Source organism: Asparagus officinalis, chromosome 7, assembly GCF_001876935.1.
Source record: "Asparagus officinalis chromosome 7, Aspof.V1, whole genome shotgun sequence".
Lineage (NCBI taxonomy): Eukaryota > Viridiplantae > Streptophyta > Magnoliopsida > Asparagales > Asparagaceae > Asparagus > Asparagus officinalis.
The window spans coordinates 45347123-45365666 of NC_033800.1; the positions used below are offsets into that span (position 1 = coordinate 45347123).

General features: G+C 30.7%; 1 protein-coding gene across 1 annotated transcript; it reads right to left on the bottom strand.

Annotated features, from left to right (window-relative positions):
• LOC109847075 (golgin subfamily A member 3-like) lies at window positions 3641-4806 on the bottom strand. Its single transcript, XM_020416321.1, has 2 exons — window positions 4046-4806; window positions 3641-3989 (listed from the first exon to the last, which is right to left on the bottom strand). Exons 1-2 carry the CDS (start codon window positions 4804-4806, stop codon window positions 3641-3643), a joined length of 1110 nt encoding a protein of 369 aa, XP_020271910.1.

An 18544-nucleotide genomic window follows, 5' to 3' on the forward strand; every position in this document is an offset into this window, starting at 1 on the left:
TGGCACACACACCAAGATGCTGTCAAATATTCTGCCTCACATATTGACAATGTCACTATTGGCTGGTTCTTGCTCTTCAAGACCTCAATCTCTCTATTCATCTCTTCAAACTTCTCTCCTCTGCTCTTAAAAGCTCCTTTTCTCCATCTCTGCGAATGGACGAATCCTGTCATCATCATCATCATCATCGACAAAGCCATTCTCTTGAGCATTTTCACCTCCATGTACAGCCTCCGTGGTAGTCTTCAGCAGCGAGAGAACTTTATCGGAAACCACCTCAGAATCTTTCATCTTCTTCATCATGATAGACTTCTACTTTTCTTTCTCTAGGACAAGAGCATCTGTTGATGCGTTGAGCTCCTCGAGCTCTCTCAGACACTCATCTTTACTCTTCTTTAACTCATGAACTTGCGATAAAAAACTTTTCCATTCCTCTCTTCGAACACCTAATTCCCTCTCAAATGTATCTCTCTTCTCTTGAAGCTGAATGCTCTTCTTCTCAAGATCTGAAATATGTAAGCTGAGGTTTTCTACTTCTTTCTTCAATCTAACAATATCCACATCTTGCTTCGTTTTCACATTTTCAAACTTATCCTTCTCCATTGAAATCTCTCTGATCTTTGAACTCAAACCATCCAACTTCATCGTAAGCTCCCCAATCTTTGCTTCAGCCTCCTCCTCCAACACACCAACCTCTTTCTTGATTGCATCGTTCTTACTAAGCAATCGGGTGTTCTGTTCACTATAACCTCCACATGTCTTCTCAAGCTCTAGCACATTCGGTTGAAGCTTTTCTACCTCTTCAATTCAAGAATCTCCATCTCTTGCTCAGCTTTCTCCTTTAAAGCCTTATTATTCTCTCGTGAAATCTCTTCTATCTTCTTCTTCGATTCTTCCAACTCGAATCTTCAACTCAAAACTCTTTCTTCTCCTCTAACTCAATAATCTCGACACTCAACCCTTCTTCTTTGCCCTTCAACATGCAAACCTCATCCTTTGAGACCCTAATACCACCTTCCAATCTCTCTCTAACCGCCAAAGCTCTACGACCCTCTTCTTCCAACGATTCGATCCTTATAACTTTTTCTTTGATTTCAACCCTAATCAACTTAATCTCCGCCCGATGCTTTTCGCTGATCTCCTTCTCTTTCTCCACATCCTCCATGTTGATTTGCAAACACCTTTCTTGCACGTTTCTCAAGTTGAGTTTGAACATTCGATTCTTGGCCATCTCCACATGTGCAAGCAACCGACCTTTTTTGTCCTTCAAGTGCAACATCCGGTCTTTCATGAAAACCGAATATCCCTTCTCCAATAGTTGTCCCATGCTAAGGATGTTACTCTTCAAGTCGGGCACATAATAGACATTCTCAATTGACCCTTCTTTACCATCTTTTTGAAGAAAACAGATTTTACCTCGGCCCTTGACGCGAACCTTCGACGCGTCTCCAAATAACACATGCCCATCCTCTATCTTTTGCATCTCCACAAAGAGGTGTTTGTGCCCGCACATGTGATTACTAGCGCCGGTATCGAGATACCACATTGTCGATGTCGGGAGTAGTGTCTTTGTAGGCCATCATGAGAACACCGTCGTCTCTTCTCCTCGTCCGCGACTAGATTCGTGTTTTCTTTCACTTTTTTCTCGGAATAGCACTCTTTTGCGTAGTGCCCATATTCGCCGCAGTTGTGGCACCCGACATTTGAACGATTTGACCGGCCGCCTCTCCCACGACCACGTCCTCGACCACGCCAATTCTATTGGCTCAGCTCGCCCTTTTCTTAGGAATTGTTTACACGTCCGTGGCCTCCACCGCGACCAAAACCACGACCTCCACGGCCACGTCCCCTTCCATGGTTTTGCTGCGCGTACATCGCCTTGTCCTCCTTGATAGTTGCCTTAGCTTTGTAAGGCCTCCTCGAGCGGCTCTTGTTTCTTCTTCTTCCGTTCATGCGCCTCAAGAGAACCAGCGAGATCATCGACGGTCATCTCTTCCAAATTCCTCGACTCCTCAATTGCGCATACAACGTTCTCGAAATTCTTGGTTAATGACTGCAAAATCTTCTCCACAACCCTTGCATCGGTTAGGGTTTCTCCGTTGCGTTTGAGTTGATTCACCACTGTTTGCACACGCTTGATGTAGTCAGATATTCCTTCTGACTCCTTCATTTTTATCAATTTCCAATTTCTCAAACTGATGTGAGTTAGACTTGTATTGCTTTTGCTTAATTGCTCTATCTTTTCAAGTTCTCAAACTTTTAGAGATCTCACTTTAATTCTTTACACTTTCCAATTTCTAACTTTTTTGTGATTTGACTCTAATTTTAAAATTTTCCATATTCTCAAAGTTCTTTTTCCTTCGACATAAGTTGACTTTTTTTTTTGCTTTCTCTTAGTTCTCCAAACTTTTTTTTTATTTCTCAAACTGTTTTTTAAGATTTTCTTTTTAGATCAAAGTTAAACATTCCAATTTCTCGACTTTTTTTTTAAAGATTTTACTTTAATTTTCAATCTTTCCAATTTATAAAACTTTTTTCATTTTTTTAAAAATTTCACTTTAATTATTGAACTTTACAATTTCTCAAACTTTGCTCAATACATTTTTTTCGCTTTGACATAAGTTGACTTGTTTTGCGTTTTACCTAGTTCTCTAAACCTTACAATTTTTTTTTTCATTTCACTTTAATTTTCAAATATCCCAATTTCTCAAACTTTCTAATTTCTCAGTTTTTTTTTTTGAGATTTCACTTTGATTTCAAAATTTCGTATACTCAAAATTCTTTTTCATTTGGACATAAGTTGGCTTTTATTTTTCCGATTAGTTCTCTAAAAACTCAAACTATTATTAAGGTTTCACTTTAATTCAAAGTCAAACTTTCTATTTTCTCAACCTTCTTTGAAAAATTTTACTTTAAATTTCAATGTTTCCAATTTCGATAACTTTTGTCAATTTTTAAAGACTTCACTTTAATTTTCAAAATTTCCATTTCTTAAACTTTGTTCAATACCATTTCGCCCACTTTGACATAAGTTGACAAGTTGACTTGATTTGCATATCAATTAGTCCTCAGTTTTACAAATTTTTTTGTCATTTCATTTTAATTTTAAAACGTCCCAGTTCCTCAAACTTTGTGACAACTAACTTCTAATTGATAAAAACAGATTGCTTTTAAGGAAGAGGAACAAGAACACAACTTTCCTTCTGATTAATTCTTAAACATATATTTTTTCTTCTCTTCTCACTTCACACACTCTCTTTTCATTATCTTAACAGAATAAAACTCTATTAATAGACTCTTAAAACAGAATTCTAAACAACAGTACTTAATTCTGACTCTTCGTTAAAATCTGTCATAACTTATTATAGGGAACTCCAAACGACTGCCCCTTCCACTTCTCATTTAATATCGCCTTGACTATGTTTGAGTTTATTCTTTAACAAATTCCTCCCTTAAACTCAAACATTTACAGTCCTTCATTCCAATCATTATCTTACAATTTTCGAATAACATTGTTGGTAGCGGCTTTGTAATGATATCCGCCACTTGGTCCTGACTCGCAACGTGACTCGTTCGCACATTACCTTCCTTCAAATGTTCCCGAATAAAATAAAAACGGACATCTACATGCTTTCTCCTCTCATGGTGCACCGGATTCTTTTAAAAAACTTTTCCATTCCTCTCTTCGAACACCTAATTCCCTCTCAAATGTATCTCTCTTCTCTTGAAGCTGAATGCTCTTCTTCTCAAGATCTGAAATATGTAAGCTGAGATTTTCTGCTTCTTTCTTCAATCTAACAATACCCACATCTTGCTTCGTTTTTACATTTTCAAACTTATCCTTCTCCATTGAAATCTCTCTGATCTTTGAACTCAAACCATCCAACTTCATCTTAAGCTCCCCAATCTTTGCTTCAGCCTCCTCCTCCAACACACCAACCTCTTTCTTGATTGCATCGTTCTTACTAAGCAATCGGGTGTTCTGTTCACTATAATCTCCACATGTCTTCTCAAGCTCTAGCACATTCGGTTGAAGCTTTTCTACCTCTTCAATTCAAGAATCTCCATCTCTTGCTCAGCTTTCTCCTTTAAAGACTTATTCTTCTCTCGTGAAATCTCTTCTATCTTCTTCTTCGATTCTTCCAACTCTAAGGTAACAACTCGAATCTTCAACTCAAACTTTTTCTTCTCCTCTAACTCAATAATCTCGACACTCAACCCTTCTTCTTTGCCCTTCAACATGCAAACCTCATCCTTTGAGACCCTAATACCACCTTCCAATCTCTCTCTAACCGCCAAAGCTCTACGACCCTCTTCTTCCAACGATTCGATCCTTATAACTTTTTCTTTGATTTCAACCCTAATCAACTTAATCTCCGCCCGATGCTTTTCGCTGATCTCCTTCTCTTTCTCCACATCCTCCATGTTGATTTGCAAACACCTTTCTTGCACGTTTCTCAAGTTGAGTTTGAACATTCGATTCTTGGCCATCTCCACATGTGCAAGCAACCGACCTTTTTTGTCCTTCAAGTGCAACATCCGGTCTTTCATGAAAACCGAATATCCCTTCTCCAATAGTTGTCCCATGCTAAGGATGTTACTCTTCAAGTCGGGCACATAATAGACATTCTCAATTGACCCTTCTTTACCATCTTTTTGAAGAAAACAGATTTTACCTCGGCCCTTGACGCGAACCTTCGACGCGTCTCCAAATAACACATGCCCATCCTCTATCTTTTGCATCTCCACAAAGAGGTGTTTGTGCCCGCACATGTGATTACTAGCGCCGGTATCGAGATACCACATTGTCGATGTCGGGAGTAGTGTCTTTGTAGGCCATCATGAGAACACCGTCGTCTCTTCTCCTCGTCCGCGACTAGATTCGTGTTTTCTTTCACTTTTTTCTCGGAATAGCACTCTTTTGCGTAGTGCCCATATTCGCCGCAGTTGTGGCACCCGACATTTGAACGATTTGACCGGCCGCCTCTCCCACGACCACGTCCTCGACCACGCCAATTCTATTGGCTCAGCTCGCCCTTTTCTTAGGAATTGTTTACACGTCCGTGGCCTCCACCGCGACCAAAACCACGACCTCCACGGCCACGTCCCCTTCCATGGTTTTGCTGCGCGTACATCGCCTTGTCTTCCTTGATAGTTGCCTTAGCTTTGTAAGGCCTCCTCGAGCGGCTCTTGTTTCTTCTTCTTCCGTTCATGCGCCTCAAGAGAACCAGCGAGATCATCGACGGTTATCTCTTCCAAATTCCTCGACTCCTCAATTGCGCATACAACGTTCTCGAAATTCTTGGTTAATGACTGCAAAATCTTCTCCACAACCCTTGCATCGGTTAGGGTTTCTCCGTTGCGTTTGAGTTGATTCACCACTGTTTGCACACGCTTGATGTAGTCAGATATTCCTTCTGACTCCTTCATTTTTATCAAATAATCAGAAGGTAACAACGCGTTTGAGTTAGACTTGTATTGCTTTTGCTTAATTGTCCTATCCTTCCCAGTTCTCAAACTTTTTTGAGATTTCACTTTAATTCTTTACACTTTCCAATTTCTAACTTTTTTGTGATTTGACTTTAATTTAAAATTTTCCATATTTTCAAAGTTCTTTTTCCTTCGACATAAGTTGACTTTTTTTTTGCTTTCTCTTAGTTCTCCAAACTTTTTTTTTATTTCTCAAACTGTTTTTTAAGATTTTCTTTTTAGATCAAAGTCAAACATTCCAATTTCTCAAACTGTTTTTTGAGATTTCACTTTGATTTGAACTTTTTGACATTTCACTTAAATTTTAAAATTTCCAATTTTGAAAAGATTTACACCTGTTGAAATAAATAAATAACTTCCACCAAATTTTCAAATACCATTTTCTAACATTTACATTTTTCAAATTTTCTATTTTCTGAAACCTTTTTTCAAGTTTTCAAAAATTTCCAATTTCACAAACTTCTTTGACTTTTCCTTTTAATTTCTCAAACTTTACTGTTTTCATAAGTTTTTAATTTATCAAACTTTTGTAAGATTCGACACATGTTGGTTCGCTTAGCTATCCAAGGATTCCAAGTTCTCAAAACTTCTTTCACCTTTTTTCTTTAAGATTTCACTTCTCAAACTTTCCAATTTCTCGAGATTTGTTTAGTTTGTTTTTTTGATGTTTTCCCCACTTTTGACATAAGTTGACAAGTTGACTTGTTTTGCGTTTCACTTAGTTCTTTATACTTTACAATTTTTTTTGTCATTTCACTTTAATTTTCAAACCACCCAATTTCTCAAACTTTCTTGTAGTTTTCAAACATTCCAATTTCTCAAACGTTTTTGACATTTAACTTCTATTTTAGAACATTTCATTTTTTTTGAAAAGTTGTGGTTTAAATTATGAAATTAATTATCCAAATATTCAAATACCAATTTTCTAACGTTTATATTTTCCAAATTTTTTATTTTCTCAAACTTTTTTCAAGTTTCCAGACTTTTCCAATTTCACAAGCTCCTTTGTCGTTCCGCTTTAATTTGACAAACTTTCATGTTTACATTACTTTTTATCACTTTAATTTCCAAACTTTCCTATTTCTCAAATTATTTTTATGATTTCATTTTAATTTTCAAACTTTCCAATCTCTTAAACTTTCTTTTCACTTTGACACATGTTGACTTGTTTTGAGATTTCACTTTATCTTTCTAACTTTCCAAGTTCTCAATTTTTTTTGAGATTTCATATTCCAAGTTCTCAACCTTTCTTGTAGTTTTCAAACTTTCCAATTTCTCAAACTTTGTGACAACTAACTTCTAATTTCAACTTTCCATTTTCTTTGAAAAGTTGCCAACTGTTTAAATAATGAAATGAATACCCCTAAATTTTCAGATACCATTTTCACTTCTTTCATTTTTAATTTCTTTTATCAAGTTTACCAATTTCTCAAACATTTTTGACATTTCACTTAAATTTTAGAATTTTCCAATTTTGAAAAAATTTACACCAGTTTAAATAATAAAATAACTTTCACCAAATTTTCAAATACCATTTTCTAACATTTACATTTTTCAAACTTTCTATTTTCTGAAACTTTTTTCATGTTTTCAAAATTTTCCAATTTCACAAACTTCTTTGACTCTTCCTTTTAATTTCTCAAACTTTCTTGTTTTCATAACTTTTTAATTTATCAAAGCTTTATAAGATTCGACACAAGTTGGTTCGCTTAGCTATCCAAGCATTACAAGTTCTCAAACTTTTTTTTGAGATTTCACTTCAAGATTTAGACTTTACAATTTCTCAAACTTTTTTTGGCTTTCACGTAGTTCTCCCAAGTTTTCTATTTTTTAATTTTTTTTAAAGATTTCACTTTTGTTCAAACTTTCATTTCTCAACCTTTTTTTTTTTGAAGATTTTACTGTAAGTTTTAAACATTCCAATTTCTCAAACTTCTTTTAATATTTTTTTCACTTTGACTTAAGTTGACAAGTTGGCTTGTTTTGCATTTCATTTACTCTCTACACTTACAAACTTTTATGACATTTCACTTATATTTTAATACTTTACTCAATTTCTCAAACTTTCTGCGTTTTCAAACTTGGCATTTTTTTGAACTTTTTTTTTCTACATTTGACTTCTATTTTAAAACTTTCCAATTTCTTTGAAAAGTTTCTGCGTTTTCAAACTTGGCAATTTTTTGAACTTTTTTTTTTCTACATTTGACTTCTATTTTAAAACTTTCCAATTTCTTTGAAAAGTTATCTATGGTTTATATAATAAAATCACTTCTATCAAATTTTTAGATATCATTTCACATGTCTACATTGATCTAAACCTTTTAATTTTTTAAATTTTTATTAAAGTTATCATTTTTTTTGAATTTCAGTTTAGTCTCAAAGTTTCCAATTGCAAAAGTTTACAATGGTTTAAGTAATAAAACAATTTCCATTAAATTTCAAGTACCATATTCTCATGTTTTCAGTCTTTCAAACTTTTTTTTAAAGTTTTCAATGCTTTCCAAATACCATTTTCACATTTCTTATCAGACTTTTCATTTTCTCAAATTTTCAAATTTTAACAACTTTCTTTTTAAGTTTTCAAGCTTTCCAAATTTTCAAACTTTTTTTCTCATTTGACTTCTATTTTAAAACTTCCCATTTTTTTAAAAAGTTGTCAATGGTTTATATGACAAAATGACAGTCACATAGTTTTTAAATAACATTTTCACATGTTTACAATTTGCCAAACCGTTCAATTTTTCAAGCTTACTAATTTCTCAAAGTTTTTGTGACATTTCACTTAAATTTCAAATTTTCCCATGTCAATTTTTCAGCAGTATTAATTAAAAAAACATCCAATGAATTTTAATATACCAGTTTCAGACATTTACATTTGTTGAACTTTCCATTTTCTCGAACTCTTTTGACATTTTACTTTTATTTCCTCAAACTCTTTAAAGATTTCATTTGTAAAATTATTTTCATCTTGACATTACCTGACTTGTTCTGCTTTCACTTAGTTATACTAGCTTTCCTATTTCTCAAACTTTTTTTAAGATTTCACTTTAAATATTAAACTTTCCAATGTTTCAAACTTTTTTTGATATATCACTTCTATTTTCAAACTTAACAATTCCTCCAAAAATTTCCACTTTATTTAAGATTTCACTTTAATTTTCGACTTTGCGAAATAAAAGTACTTACAAATTAAAAGTTTATACAATATCTTTTTTTTTCACCCTGACATAAGTTGAGGAGTGACTTGTTTTGCGTTTCACTTAGTTCTCTAAACTTTACAATTTTAAACTTTACAATTTTCTTGGACATTTCACCTCCAATTTCAAATATTGCAATTTCTAAAGCCTTCTTCAAGTTTTCAACTCAATTTCTCATACTTTTTTGACATTTAACTTCGTTTTTAAAACTTTACATTTTCTTTGAAAAGTTGTCAACAGTTAAAATAATTAAATGAGTTCCCCAAAATTTTCAATTATCTTTTTACATGTTTACATTTTTTCAACTCTGTAATTTTTTTCCTCATTTTTTGTCAAGCTTACCAGTTTCTAAACCATTTTCTTTATCTTGTTTTCAAAAATTTCCAATTTCTCAAACTTCTTTGATATTTCTCTTTAAGTTCTAAAACTTTCAAACTGTCACAATTTTCCAATTTTTTGCAAACATTCTAGAGATTTCACTCTTATTTTCAAACTTTAAAATTTCTTAAACTTTTCTCAAGTTATCATAACTTCACAACTTTTTAAATATTTTTTCTCACTTTGACATAAGTTGACTTGTTTCGTATTTCCGCCTAGTTCTCCAAACTTTACAGTTTTTATGGACATTTCACTTTAATTTTCAAACTTCCCAATTGCTCAACCTTTCCAATTTCTCAAACGTTTTTCACATTTTACTTATATTTTAAAACTTTCCATTTTCTTTGAAAAGTTTACAACAATTTATATGATAAAAATGACTTTCACATAGTTTTCAAATACCATTTTTACATGCTTACATTTTTCCAAACCTTTCAAGTTTACTAATTTCTCAAACTTTCTTGACATTTCGCTTTAATTTAAAATCATACCATTCCGAAAAATTTTAGCGGTTTAAATAAAAAAAGCAACATCCATCGAATTTTGAAACACCATTTTCAGACGTTTACATTTGTCAAACTTTCCATGTTCTCAATCTTTTGCCATTTCACTTTAATTTCTCAAACTGTTTGGATGATTTTATTTTAATTTTTAAACTTTCCAATTTTTCTAACATTTTTTTTTGCTTTGATATTAATTGACTTGTTCCGCTTTCGCTTTGTTATCAGAACTTTCCTATTTCTCAAGCTTTTATTTTTAAGATTTCACTTTAATTTTCTAACTTTGCAATTTCTCAAACCTCTTTTGAGATATCACTTTTATTTTCAAGCCTTCTAATTTCTCATTTTTTCAGTTTATTTAAGATTTCCCTTTAATTTTCAAATTTGTTAAATACAAGTTTTTTACTTGCGAAATTGAAGTTTATACAATATCTTTTCTTTAAGTCTGACAAATGTTGATGACAAATGTTGACAGGTTGACTTGTTTTGCATTTCACTTATTTCTCTAAATTTCACAAATCTTTTTGGAAATTTCATTTTCAAATGTTCCTCTAAAAGCTTCTTTAAAATTTCAAACTCTTCGGTTTCTCAAATATTTTTTTTGCACTTTGACATTTGTTGATTTGTTCTGTTTTCGCTTAGTTATGCGAACTTTCGTATTTCTCAAACTTTTTTTTAAGATTTCTCTTTCATTTCTAACTTCACAATTTATTCAAACTTTTTTTGCGATATCATTTTTATTTTCAAACTCTAATTTCTAATTTCCTTCAGTTTATTTAAGATTTCACTTTAATTTTTTGAATTTTTGGAATACAAGTTTTTAACTTGTAAAATAGAAGTTTTTATCATATCTATTATTTACTTTTACATAAGTTTACTTGATTTGCATTTTACTTAGTTCTGTAAACCTTACATTTTTTTGGACATTTCACTTTCTTTTTCTAGTGTCCCAATATCTAGAGCCTTCTTCATATTCTCAACTTTCCAATTATTCAAGCTTTTTTGACATTTAACTTCTATTTTAAAACTTTCCAGTTTCTTTGAAATGTTATCAATAGTTAATGAAATGAATTCCCCAAAATTTTAAAATACTACTTTTACATGTTCACATTTTTCCAAGCGACTCTTTTTTTTATATTTTTTTCTAGCTTACTAATTTCTCTAACTGTTTTGACCTTTCACTTTAATTTTAAAATTTTTCAATTTTGAAGGATTTTAACAGTTTAAATAATAAAATAACTTTCACTCAATTTTCAAGCACCATTTTCTTACTTCTACATTTTTCAAACTACCCATTATGTATTTCTTGTTTTTAAGAAATTTCCAATTTCTCAAAGTCCTTTGACATGTCTCTTTAATTTCTAAAACTTTCAAGTTTTCCATAATTTTCCAATTTTTCAAACATTCTTGACATTTCACCTTAATTTTTAAACTTTACAAAATTTCAAACTTTTTTCAAGTTCTCATAACTTTACAACTTTTTAAATATATTTTCCTCACTTTAACAGAAGTTGACTAGTTTTCCATTTCTCTTAGGTTTGTAAGCTTTACAGTTTCTCTGGACATTTCACTTTAGTTTTCAAACTTCCCAGTTTCTCAAACTTTCAATTTCTCAAACATTTTTCACATATAACTCTTATTTTAAACTTCCCATTTTATTTGAAAAGTTGTACCAATTTTATCTTAACGGTTTATCTGGTAAATTGACTTTTACATAATTTTCAAATACCATTTTCACATCGTTACATTTTTTCAAACCTTTCATTTTTTTTCAAGTCTATTAATTTCTCTTACTTTTTTGACATTTCACTTTAATTTTTAAATTTTCTCATTTTGAAAATTTTCAGCGGTTTAAAGACCATTTTCAGACGTTTACATTTGTCAAACTTTCCTTTTTCTCAAACTTTTTTCAAGTTTTTAAAACTTTCCAATTTCTCAAACTCTTTAGAGATTTCATTTTAATTTTCAAACTTTCCAAATTCTCAAATATTTTTTCACTTTGACATTAGTTGACTTGTTCTGTTTTTGCATAGTTATCCAAACTTTCCTATCTCTCAAACTTTTTTTGAGATATCATCTTATTTTCAAACTTTCCAATATTTCAAAAATTTCCCTTTTATTTAAGATATTGCCTTAATTTTTTAATTTAGGATAAATAAGTTTTTTTACTTGCAAAGTAAAAGTTTTTACAATAACTTTTTTTTTGCTCTAACAAATGTTGACATGTTGACTTGTTTTGTATTTCACTTAGTTCTCTAACCTTTACAAATTTTTTGGACGTTTCACTTCCATTATCAAATGTCCCAATTTCCAAAAGCTTTCTCAAGTTTTGAAACTTTCCAATTCTCAAACTTTTTTGACATTTAACTTCTATTTTAAAACATTCCATTTTCTTTGATAAGTTGTCGATGGTTAAAATAATGAAACCAGTTCCCCAAAATTTACAAATACTATTTTTTTTTTCATTTTTACAATTTTCAAAACATTTCATTTTTTCCTATTTTGTTGCTGACCAATTTCTCAAACTTTTTTGACATTTCACTTTAATTTTAAAATTTTCAAATTACAAAATATTTTTAACGGTTTAAATTACAAAATAAATTCCACCATATTTTCAAGTTCCATTTTCTCACGTTTATATTTTTCAAACTGTCCATTTTGTTTTTCTTGTTTTCAAAAATTTCCAATTTCTCACACGCCTTTGACATTTCTCTTGAATTTCTCATACTTTCAAGCTTTACTAACTTTCCAATTTCTCAGACATTCTTGAGATTTCACTTTAATTTTCAAACTTTAAAATTTCTCAAACCTTTTTCAAGTTATCGTAACTTTACAACTTTATAAATAAAATTTTTCTCTCTTTGACATAAGTTGACTTGTTTTCCATTTCTCATAGTTCTTTGGACTTTATAGTTTTTATGAACATTTTACTTCGATCTTCAAACTTTCCAATTTCTCAACCTTTCTCTACATATAACTTCTTTGGACTTTATAGTTTTTATGGACATTTTACTTCGATCTTCAAACTTACCAATTTCTCAAACTTTCCAAATTCTCAACCTTTCTCTACATATAACTTCTCTTTTAAAACTTACCATATTTTTGAAGTCAACAATTTATATGATAAAACAACTTTCGAATAATTTTCAAATACAATTTTTTACATGTGTACATTTTTCAAACCTTTCATTTTTTCAAGTTTACTAATTCTCATTCTTTTTTGTTAATTTTGAAATTTTTATCAATTTAAAAATTTTGCAGTAGTTTAAATAAAAAATATAACTTCGACCAAATTTTCAAATACCATTTTCACACGTTTACATTTATATAACTTTCAGTTTTCTCAAACCTTTTTACCGTTTTTAAACTTTTACTTGTTTTGCTTTCGCTTAGTCATCCCAACTTTCCTATTTCTCAAAGTTTTTTTTTGAGATTACACTTTAATTTTCAAAAATTTTGACTTCTTAAACCTTTTTTCATATTTCACTGTAATTTTCAAAATTTTTGACTTCTCAAACCTTTTTTTAGATTTCACTTTTATTTTCAAAATTTCCAATTTCTCAGTATTTTCCACTTTGTTTAAAGATTTCGCTTTAATTTTCTAATTTGCGAAATACACTTTTTTACTTGTGAAATAAAAGTTTTTACCATTTAGTTTTTTTCTCACTCCAACATAAGTTGATAGCTTGAGTTGTTTCACATTTCCCTTATTTCTCAGAACTTTATAATGTATTTGAACATTTCAATTTAATTTTCAAATGTCACAATTTCTAAAACTTTCATCAAGTTTTCAACTTTCCAATTTCTCAAACTCTTTTGACATTCAAGTTCTATTTTAAAACTTTCTAGTTTCTTTGAAAAGTTGTCAGTAAATGAATTCCCCAAAATTTCCAAATACAATTTTTTTATGTTTACATTTTTCCAAAACTTCATTTGTTTCTATTTTTTTCAAGCTTACCAATTTCTCAAATTTTTTTGACCTTTCACTTTAATTTTAAAATTTTCAATTTTGTAAGATTTTCAACTGTTTAAATAATGAAATAACTTTCACCTGATTTTCAAGTGCCATTTTCCTAATGTTTACATTTTTCTAACTTCCCGTTTTGTTTTTCTTGTTTTCAAAAATTTCTAATATCCCAAACTACTCCTTTGAAATTTCTCTTTAATTTCTAAAACTTTTAAATTTTCGTAACTTTTCAATTTCTCAAACGTTATGGAGATTTCGCTGTAATTTTCGAACTTCATAATTTCTTTTCGTGTTTTCATTACTTTAAAACTTTTTAAATTTTGTTTCTCACCGCTTTGACATAAGTTGATTTGTTTTCCATTTCGCCTAGTTCTTTAAACATCATAGTTTTTATGGACATTTTACTTTAATTTTCAAACTTCCTAATTTCCCAAGCTTTCCAATTTATCAAACTTTCTTCACATATAACTTCTATTTTAAAACTTTCCATTTTCTTTGGAGTCGGTGTTTTATATGATAAAACAACTTTCAAATTAGTTTAAAATACCATTTTTACATGTTTACATTTTCCAAACCCTCCATTTTTTTCAAGTTTACTAATTTCTCATTCTTTTTTGATATTTCACTTTAGTTTTTATATTTTTTTATTTTGAAAATTTTCCAGTAATTTAAATTAAAAATATAATTCCCACCAAATTTTCAATTGCCATTTTCACACGTTTACATTTGTGGGACCTTCCATTTTCTAAAACTTTTTTAATTTCTTGAACTCTTTTGACATACCACTTTAATTTCTCAAAGTCTTTAAACATTTCATTTTAATTTTCAAACTTTCAAATTTCTCAAACAATATTTTCACTGTAACAATAGTTAACTTGCTTTAATTTCGCTTAGACATTTGAGCTTTCCTATTTCTCAAGCTTTTTTTAAGATTTCACTTTAATTTTCAAAATCTTCGATTTCTCAAACCTTTTGTCAGATTTCATTTTTATTTTTAGAGTTTCCAATTTCTCAGTATTTTCCACTTTGTTTAAGATTTCACTTTAATTTTTGAATTTTTATTTTTAGAGTTTCCAATTTCTCAGTATTTTCCACTTTGTTTAAGATTTCACTTTAATTTTTGAATTTGCGTACTACAAGTTCATTTTATCTCAGTATTTTCCACTTTGTTTAAGATTTCACTTTAATTTTTGAATTTGCGTACTACAAGTTCATTTTAGTTTTCAAACATTCCACTTACTCAAATATTTTTTTTCTTCACTTTGACATTAGTTGGCTTGTTCTGTTTCCGCTTAGTTATCCGAACTTTCCTATTTCTCAATCTTTTTATAAGTTGTCACTTTAATTTCCAACTTTCCAATTTCTCAAACCTTTTTTGAGATAAAACTTTTATTTTCAAGCTTTCCAACATCTCAAAAATTTCCAATTCATTTAAGATTTCGCTTTGATTTTTTAATGGGAAATACTAGTTTTTTACTTCTGAACTAAAAAGTTTTTATAATACCTTTATTTTACACTCATGACAAATATTGACAGGTTGACTTGTTTTGCATTTCACTTAGCTGTGTAAACTTTACAATTTTTTTGGACGACTCACTTTCATTTTCAAATAACCCAATTTCCACAAGCTTCTTCAAGTTTTCATACTTTCCAATTGTCAAACTTTTTTGACATTTTACTTCTATTTTAAACTTTCCATCTTCTTTGAAAAATTGTTGATGGTTAAAATATTGAATTGAATTCCCCAAAATTTTCAAATACCACTTTTACATGTTTACATTTTTGGAAAACCTTTTTTTCTTCTCTTTTTTACTAATTTGTTTCTTGCTTACCAATTTCTCAAACAATTTTGACATTTCACTATACTTTTAAAAATTTTCATTTTTGAAAGATTTTCAAGGGTTGATATTACAAAATAGCTTCCACCATATTCTCAAGTTCCATATTCTCATGATTATATTTTTCAAACTTTAAAGCTTTTATATCTTCCGAATTTCTTAAACATTCTTGTGATTTAACTCTAGTTTTCAGACTTTAAAATCATTCAAACCTTTTTTCAAGTTGTACGATTGTACAACATTTTGAATATTTTTTTCTCACTTTGATGTAAGTTGACTTATTTCCATTTCGCCCAGTTCTTTAAACTTTACAGTTTATATAGACATTTTACTTTAATTTTCAAACTTTCCAATTTCTCAATCTTTTTTCACATATAACTTTATTTTAAAACATTCCATTTTCTTTGAAGTCTAACAGTTTATATGATAAAACGACTTTTCAAATAAACTTTCCACCATATTTTCAAGTTCCATATTCTCACGATTATATTTTTCAAACTTTAAAGTTTTTGTATCTTCCGAAATTCTTAAACATTCTTGTGATTTAACTCTAGTTTTCGGACTTTAAAATCATTCAAACCTTTTTCAAGTTGCACAATTGTACAACATTTTGAATATTTTTTCTCTCACTTTGATGTAAGTTGACTTATTTTCCATTTCGGCCAGTTCTTTAAACTTTACAGTTTATATAGACATTTTACTTTAATTTTCAAACTTTCCAATTTCTCAATCTTTTTTCATATATAACTTTATATAAAACATTCCATTTTCTTTGAAGTCAACAATTTATATGATAAAACAACTTTTCAAATAATTTTCAAATACCATTGTATGTGTTTACATTTTTCTGAAACCTTTGATTTTTTCAAGTTTATTTAATTTTTCATTGTTCTTTAACATTTCACTTTAATTTTTTAATTATTCATTTTGAAATTACTTCAGCAGTTTAAATAAAAAATATAACTTCTACCAAATTTTCAAATACCATTTTCACATGTTTCCATTTGTCAAGCTTTCTGTTTTCTCAGTCTTTTTCCAATTTTTTTAAAGCTTTCCAATTTCTCAAACTCTTTAGGACATTTCATTTGAATTTTAAAACTTTCCCATTTCTCAAACATTTTTCCCCTTTGACAATAGTTTACTTGTTTTGCTTTCTCTTAGTCATCTGAACTTTCCTATTTCTCAAACTTCTTTGAACATTTCACTTTAATTTTCATTTTCCGATTTCTCAAATCCTTTTTTCAGATTCTGCTTTTATTTTCAAACTTTCCAATTTCTCAATATTTTCTGGTTTGTTTAAGATTTCAGTTTGATTTTTTGAATTTGTAAAATACAAACTTTTTACATGCGAAATAAATTTTTTTACAATATCTTTTTTGTCTCACTCTAAGATAAGTTGATAGGTCGACTTGTTTTGCATTTCACTTAGTTATCTAAACTTTGCAAGTCGTTGGACATTTCACTTTAAAATTGGACTTTGCCAAGGCATATGACATTTTATATTAGAACTTTATAATTTAAATCCTTGGAGTCATGGATGTTGGAGATAGATGGCTTAAATAAATCAAGTTATATCTGAAAGGGGGTTTATCAGTAGTAGTTCTAAATAGAAGACCTGACCATTGGATATTATCTAGAAGAGGTGTACGATAAGACTTGTGCTTGTTGCTGATTCCTTTGCAAGAATGCTTCATTCAGCTATGGGAGCTAATTTGATTGAAGGATTGAGACCAAATAATAAGTCTTTGTTTGCAGTATGCTGACGGCACATTGATTTTTTTTAGTCCACGACGCATTGATTTTTTTATAAATAAAAAAATTCTAAAACTGGTTTTATACAGTTTCGAACTTGCATCAGGGTTAAAAATTAGCTTCAATAAAAGTATGCTCATTGCCTTATAGATGATAATTTGCCTCTATAACAACAATTGTCCTTTATGATGAATTGTAAGAGCGGTAAGTCTCCTCTTATTGAAAATTTTGACAAAAGACTTGCAGTTTGGAAGGGTAGAAGTTTGTCAAGTGGGGCATTCAGTTTTCATCTATGCCAATCTTTTGGCTATCCTTTTTCCTCTTCCCTTCTTGGGTGATTGATAAATTACATAGATTGAGAAGGAGGTTTCTATGGGTAGGTTCTGTGGAACAAAAGAATGCTTCTAATCTTGTACGATGGGTAGAGGTTTGTAAACGTAAAAAATGTGGAGGATTAGGAGTAATTGATCTTAGAATCATGAACTAGGCTCTTTTGAGAAAATGGGTGTGGAAGTGGTTTGATGAGAATACTATTTTGTGGAAACAAATTATTAAACAAATGCCATGCTCACAAGTTTTAGGATGTATACCTCTCACATTAGGGAGAATATGTTTCCTGGCTAGCGTTTGCATTCCCTTCTCACTCATGTGCGCAAGCCTATTGTGTCGTAGTTCGGTGGAGGGTTCATTTGCAACATTTGCTTCTCTTGCACAACTTAGTTTGTGTCTTGTAGAGTGTTCCTTGCTTATTGCTATGGGCAACAATCAATGAACCTTTTGAGAGCTTCCACTTCTCATTACGAAGTTGCTAACATAACCCTCATAAGCTTGCCAGCCGAAATAAGATTGAGACGAATGTCTGGTACATGCCTCACATTCTTGAGTCAACTTGTAACCAGTGTTAAACTCCAAAGTGTGAACTATCATTTCTCATCCTAACACTGTCATAATCTCCACTAGATAGGTTGAGAAAAAGTCACCATGTAAGTGAGGTTATAAGATGCACTAGAATCAATCACCCGCAAACTGTTTTCACATACAAGACTGAGAGTCATTGTCTTCGATGAGGAAAAGATCACTGGTTGCGATAGTTATGTCATCTTGCTCTTCTTCCTTTTGATCTTCTTTGTCGACCTTTTCTTTTGGAGCCTTCTGGTCATGCTTCCATTTTTTACACTCGGTTTTCTTGTGCATGGCTTGTCACAGTACTAACAAGTCACGTCTTTTCGAGACTTTGACCGCCCTCTAGATTTGTCTCTGCTTTGTGGAACTATGATTCTGCTTCCTCCATGATTCTGGTTCTCTGCAACATTAGCTTCGAGATTCCCGACGGAACTTTGTTCTTTTCTCCTGGCTTCTTCATTGAGCAAGCTATCAGCAACAGTGTCCATAGTCCACTTGCTGTTTGAGACTGAGTTACTC

What these genes read in the sequence shown, in the direction of transcription:
- LOC109847075 (XM_020416321.1), bottom strand. Translation starts at nt 4,806, where the DNA reads ATGTGGTATCTCGATACCGGCGCTAGTAATCACATGTGCGGGCACAAA. An exon ending in GAGATTCTTGAATTGAAGAG is followed by an intron (nt 3,990 to 4,045) that starts GTAGAAAAGCTT and finishes TGGAGATTATAG; the next exon opens with TGAACAGAACACCCGATTGC.